This window comes from Bos indicus x Bos taurus, chromosome 23, assembly GCF_003369695.1.
Source record: "Bos indicus x Bos taurus breed Angus x Brahman F1 hybrid chromosome 23, Bos_hybrid_MaternalHap_v2.0, whole genome shotgun sequence".
Taxonomy (NCBI): Eukaryota; Metazoa; Chordata; class Mammalia; order Artiodactyla; family Bovidae; genus Bos; species Bos indicus x Bos taurus.
In genome coordinates this window covers 28,886,721-28,892,862 of record NC_040098.1, presented here as the reverse complement: position 1 = coordinate 28,892,862, position 6,142 = coordinate 28,886,721, and the positions used below count along the sequence as shown (strand labels likewise).

The 6,142-nt window shown below is 56.8% G+C and overlaps 1 protein-coding gene across 1 annotated transcript; it reads right to left on the bottom strand.

The window, feature by feature from the left end:
- Positions 1-325: 325 nt before the first annotated feature.
- CDSN (corneodesmosin) lies at positions 326-4,884 on the bottom strand. Its single transcript, XM_027523993.1, has 2 exons — positions 4,760-4,884; positions 326-2,692 (listed from the first exon to the last, which is right to left on the bottom strand). Exons 1-2 carry the CDS (start codon positions 4,842-4,844, stop codon positions 1,086-1,088), a joined length of 1,692 nt encoding a protein of 563 aa, XP_027379794.1. The 5' UTR covers positions 4,845-4,884; the 3' UTR covers positions 326-1,085.
- Positions 4,885-6,142: the final 1,258 nt, after the last annotated feature.

Sequence of the window (6,142 nt, the reverse complement as noted above, 5' to 3'; positions counted from 1 at the left end):
CGGGGAGGGAATCATTAGGGCTCTTCGTAAGGAGAGGGGAGGACCCCCGGGTGAATGGGCAGTGGAGAGAATGAATTTCCTGGGGAGTTCGAGAGAAGAGACGTGGGAGGAAAGATCTGGGAGACCAAGGTTGCTTGACCTCCTGCTTTCGGTTCAATAAATATTTATTGTTTTCCTCCTTTGTGGGAGGAGATGTAAGATGTAAGAAATACCAGGGCCAATTTACAAATGAAAGTGGGGGACACAGGACCTTTAGAGGCAGAGGAGAGCATCACCCAGGTCCTAAGAGGAAACCCTGGACACCAAGAAGGCGAAGAGTCTAATCTAGTTCTCACAGTTTATTGAAACATCTGTGCTGGACCCAGTGAGAGCAGGGAGGCTGTCCCAGTCTCCGCAGAGAGCCTGGTATCTCCCCAACGCAGCGTGCGAAGCATCTGAGTGCTGGACTGAGATGGAGTCTGAGAGACAAGGAGGAGTGTTTGGGAACTCACAAAGGGCGTGGTGAGCTCTATAATGGAGGGCGGGAGTGGAACTGGGAGTGTGAGAACCCAATAGCATATCTCGCTGGTTGACCAGATGGTGGAATGAGATCAGTGAAAAATGGTCATTGTTTTCAAATAATCGTTTGGTTTGTGCTTTATTTGGCAAAGCTGGGATGAGGGTGGGGAGGGGATGACTTGTCCAGGCATCACAGTTACTCTAGGAGATTTCGGGGGGTTCCCAGTTAAGAATCTGAATGGGTAGGGGTAGCCAGTAGACTATACCATCTCAAAGAAATGGCAGAGGAAATTCTGGGGAATGGGAATCTGGCAGGGGGTGGGGCCCTGCAGTAGAAGGAGAGAGAATGAGGAAAGGGATTTGGAGCCTACAGTTTGGGGAGGTGAAAAAAGAACAGGTGATAAGGGAGAGTCCACCACTCTGGGGTGATGGGGGAAGTAGGGGCAGCTCTTTTGGGAGGGAGGAGGGAAATTGAGCTACCCCATGCCTGGACTACCCCTGAACTTCTCCCACTTGAGAGATGGAATGTGTGTGTGTGTGTGTGTGTGTGTGTGTGTGCCTGCACACGCGTGGAGGCAAAATCTGCTTTAAGAACTGTTAGGTAGATCTCCCTGGGGTAGGAAAACTTCAGGGTCAGCTAGCTGGGGCCCCAGAGGCTTCACCTGGGCTAGGATGTCCCGGATGGAGCGACAAGGGGTCTTTCCAGAGTTGCCGGGACCACAGGGCTTGGCACCAGCTGAGGGGTCAGGTTGGGGAGAGCCATTTGGACCCCCACTCAGTGTCGAGGAGGAAACAGAAATACAAGGGTGACCAGGAGCGCTGGACTTGCTGCCACAGGGCTGAAGGATGATTTTGCCACCAGATAGGGAGCTAGAGCTGCCGCTGAGGGAGCCAGTGCCTGGTGGGGAGCAGGGCCCCTGAGAAACACCACCACAGGGATGGAAAGATGAACTAGAACTGCTGGAAATGCTGGAACTGCTGGAGACTCCAGAGCTGGAGAGGGAGCAGGGCCCCTTAGAGCCCGAGGAGCCGACCACACAGGGCTGGACCCCACCAGAGCCCACTGGCTGGAACACCACAGCCGAGGAAGCTCCAGATTGGTAGATATTGGAGCTAGAAGAGCTGTGGCTGGGGATGATGGGGTTGCCAGAGAAGTACTTGCCCTCAGAGATGGGGGGCCCAGCAGCAAAGGAGGGCACCCCTGGAGAGCCTTTGATGGGGCCCTCTTTGGTGAAGTAGCCCACCGGGTAGATTTTGCCCCCACTGTAGGTCATGCCTGGGACCAGATAGCTGTTGGAGGAGCCGCCCACCACCTCGTAGCTGCCATATTGGTCCACAGAGGTGATGGGGGGGCAGGGCTTTCCTGGAGGGCCTCCGTTGAGGCAGGGGACCCTTTGACCCACTCCGGGGCCACCAGGGCCACCAGAGCCATGCTGCTCCACCACCACCACTACTGGCCTCTGACCCCCAGACACAGAGTGGGAGCTGGAGATGTAGGGGCCAGAGTGTGAGACGATGGGCCCCCCGCTGCAGGGAGAGTCAGGGATGTCGGGACCACAGGGCCGCAGCTTGGAGCTGACCTTCTGGCCCCCACTGCTGGACAACCAGGAGGTTTGGGAACCAGAAGAGCTCAAGCCTCCTCCTGACGGGGAGCTGATGCTTCCTGACGGGAGGGAGCTCGATGCACCTTGTAGAGTAGAGCCTGATCCAGAGGAGTAGCTTATCTGGGAATACCCTGTTCCTGGCTTAAATAACGAAGATCCAGAAGAACCACCATGGGCAACAATGGATCCGGTGGAGCCACTGCCGGAGGCACTGCTGGAGACACCACTGGAGCTGCCACTGTAACCACCACTGGGGCGACCACTCAAGCCACTGGAAACACCACTGGAGCCACTGGAGCTGCCACTGGGGCCACCACTGGGGCCACTGGAAACATTGGAGCCACTGGAGCTGCCACTGGAACCACCACTGGGGTGACCACTCAAGCCACTGGAAACACCACTGGAACTGCTGGAACTGCCACTGGAGCCACTGGAGCTTCCACTGGATCCACCACCAGAGCTGCCACTGGAACCACCACTGGAGCTGCTGGAGCCCCCCTTCCCCAGGAGACAGGGGTCATTGGGGGAGGTAATACGTGTGGGGTCCTTGCAGGGGTCTAAGAAGGTCCCGATGCTCTTGGCCAAGGTCCCTGGTGAGGAAAGCAGTGGTTAGTAAGGGCCAGAGAGACTGGGCTTTCTCCCTCCCCTCCCAGGCCCACCTCAGGCATCTGACACTCTGATCTCTCCCAAGAGGAGCCCAGGGAGAGAGTCTGGGGTGGAAAAGGTAGAGAGAAGTGGCTTTCACAGCTGAAGGAAAATGAGATGGCAGCTTATTCCGGGAGAAGAGGCAGGAGGGAAGCTGGAGATCGACCAGAGAAAAAGAATATGAGACTCCAAAACGGGAGGCCTCAGAGGAAGATGAGAGGGAATGAAGAAGTGGCAGGAGCGAATAGGTCTAAAAAACAGAACACCAGAGAGATAGAGAATGGGGGAGAGTGAGGCTCTGAGAGGTGGGAGAGATCTCGGGACCAAACAGAAGGAGAAGAAAGACAGATGACGGAGGACTGAGAAACAAGGGGAAATAGCCAAAGGGACGCTGAGAAACAGGGGAAACAGGGGAAAGGAAGCAGGGAAACAGGGAAAGGAAGCAGGGAAACGGGGAAAGAGGAACAGGAGAAAGACAGAGGGACTGCAGTAAAGGGCAGGACACGCGGGGACCGTGGTTCGGTCACCCGCTTCCCTCAAAAGGCCAGGCTCGGGTGCAGGAGAGAAACCCTGCTTCCCATCTCAGCATGCCATGCCAGCAAGCCTGGGCAGGGGCCAGACATGGGGCCATGCGCTGTTGCTTCAGAATCTGCTGGTACCCACGCAGCAACAGGACACTGCACCCGAGCCCAGCCCAGGGGCACGGAATGAAACCCTCCCCAGGCCTCTGACCTCCATCAGTACCGCGGGCCTGCCTGCCCCCAGACCCACATCCGACTGTCTTTCCGGAACTGACCCTTTGTTCCTCACCCTGGCTTACCCTCCCCCCATCCTTCATCTGCTCCCCTCCTCAACCCCCTCCAGTCCCAAGAGCCATGTGCTTCAGCTTATATATTTGGAGAGGCCAGATTGGCCCTGCCTTCCTCACAGCGTTACTGTGACCACTGGATGTGATCATCTATTAGAAACTGCTTTACAAAAACAGACAACGTTATTCATGATTTATTTACTCCTCCCTCAACCCCCATGATTTATTACTCCCCCTTCAACCCCCACCAAAAACCAGGTCTCCACAATTTGTGCAGTCCCCATTCTCTCCTAAAAAAGAAATTCAACACGTCCACCTTCACACCAACCCCCGGCTCTGCCCGCAGCCCCCTCCACCCTGCTGCACCAATCAGCCAGCACCCTACTATCCTCCCCTGCTCCCCCATGCCACACAGCTGTGGTCACCCAGCAGAGACCCCAGAGTCACCCAGCCTGGGGTTTGGAGCCCGGCTTAAATGCCTTCTAATTTGTAATCTTGAGCCAGTTTCCTCAGCTCTCCAACCTCTGTGTCCTCCTTTGCAGAGTGGGAATAACAAATCTCTCACACAGTTCTTCTACCGATTAAAAAAGCTAATGTACTTAAAGTGCTAGTACATGCAACTTCCCTCTCAGTCCACTGGTTAAGACTGCTGTGCTCCCAACGCAGGGGGCACGGGTTTGATCCCTGGTCAGGGAATTAGAATCCCACAGGCCTCGCAGCATGGTTAAAAAATTAAAAATAAATATAGTGCTAATAGTGCCTGGCATATAAAAGGGCCTCTATGAATGGTAGCAATTATGACTACTAAATATCCAATCTTCATCTTCTAGCACCCCAATAATAATATAATTACAACAATATCCATCAACATATAACCGTCTAGAATTTCCACAGCAGTGTCACATGCATTACTTAATTAGAGACTCAGAGAAACTAGAGCGAGGTGTTAACATTAAGCTCATTTTTTAACTTTCGGAAAGGGAGGCTCAGAAAGTTTAAGTAGCTTGCCTGAGGTGCCAAGGCAGTGAGGAGCAGCCTCTAGACTCAAGCCTCAGGTTCCAGAGCCCCAGCCCTCCCCCAAATCTCCCCTCTCTGAGTCCTCTCCTGGACTCTCATCCCTCCAGCCTTCCCTGACCGGTTGTCTGCGCGCCTGAATCTCCCTCCTCTCCCCACTCTCCCCACTCCCAGGGCCCCAACCTCCTACCTTGCAGGAGGAGACCAGCCAGCAGCAAAGCCAGCACCCCTCGCCCTCCCACACACCCTATCTGGGATGCTCGTGAAGAGCCCATCTTGGACCGCGTGGCCTCCTGACTGACAGCAGCTCCTGGACACCCGGGGCCTTTATGCCAGGGCAGGACATTCTCAGGACAGGAGTCACTGTGGGGAGGGCAGGAGGGGCGGAGGGGTAAGTGCCTGGGGGAAGTTGGTGTGGCCGGGAGGAGCTGAAGCAATCAGTTTGAGCATCTGCCTACTCAGCAGCAGGGCCGGCTGCAGTGTGTGGAGTGTGCCGTGGCCGAGGGGCCAGCTGGCCGGCCGGCTCCGGCTCCTCGTTGCCTAACCTGGAACGAAGGCGCTCTGCCCCAGCAGCCGCCCACTCTGGGGCAGCCACTCTCACCACGGGGCCCAGTCACCTGGCTCCCTCACTCTCCTGCCTTCCCCAGTATTGGCGTGTCTGACACCCCGTCCTCTCTCCACGCACAGATGTGGGCATTTCAACTTGCCCTCAGGTACCGGCTGCAGCCCCTGCCCGACCTGGGATCCCACCCACAGCTCCTGGATCCAGCCCTTTCCTGGGGACCCATCACTCAGCTTCCAGTCTCCTCCTCCCTCCCCACCTCCTGCTGTCACAGCCCAGGTCCCATGCCTGCCACACTCCTATTCTGTGTTCCAGCAGTGAGTGGGCCTTCGAAGTCTGCACTCCAAAACCAGCCCCCTGATCTCTCCCTTCTGGGGGGCTCCAGGGACAGCATGTGGGCGCTGGACGCCAGGGCCTCAGTCTGGGGACCGGCCTGGGCTGGGGACCCCTGTCATAGCTGGGCCTCGGTTACTCACAGGCCACTCACAGCCCCTCCTCTAGGGGTGACCCTGACTCCAGTGGGTGAGCAAGAGGCTAATAAGACTAATTGGGAAGGTGGTGGCCCTGCCGCCCATTAACTGGCTGCCCGGCCTGAATGAGCGAACAGGAAGCAGCTGGCTCGGCCTGGGTAGGATCCTGGGTAGGACAAAGAAGGGTCACCGGACTCCCGAGTCCCTGAGGATGAAGGGCAGGCCTGGAGGAGCAGAACTCCAAGGTCTGCTAAGAGGGGGGTGGTCCCTCTCCCCTGTACTCCCCACCCTCTGCTTTTAACCCTGGCCCCACCCCAGCCAATTAATTGCTCACTGGTATTGCCCACAGTATCAGTATCGGAGGGAGGGACCTGGGAGTCCGGTCAGGTTCTCTGCCTCCGTCCCAAGCCCACCCAGCCCTCTCCCTGCCCCCTCCCTGGACCCTCAGTCCCACACTACCCGGTCTCCTCACAGAGGCAGCTGTTCCCCTGGAGCCCCGGGCTCCTCTGTCCTTTTCTCTGTCTCCTGCCCTGGTCCCGAC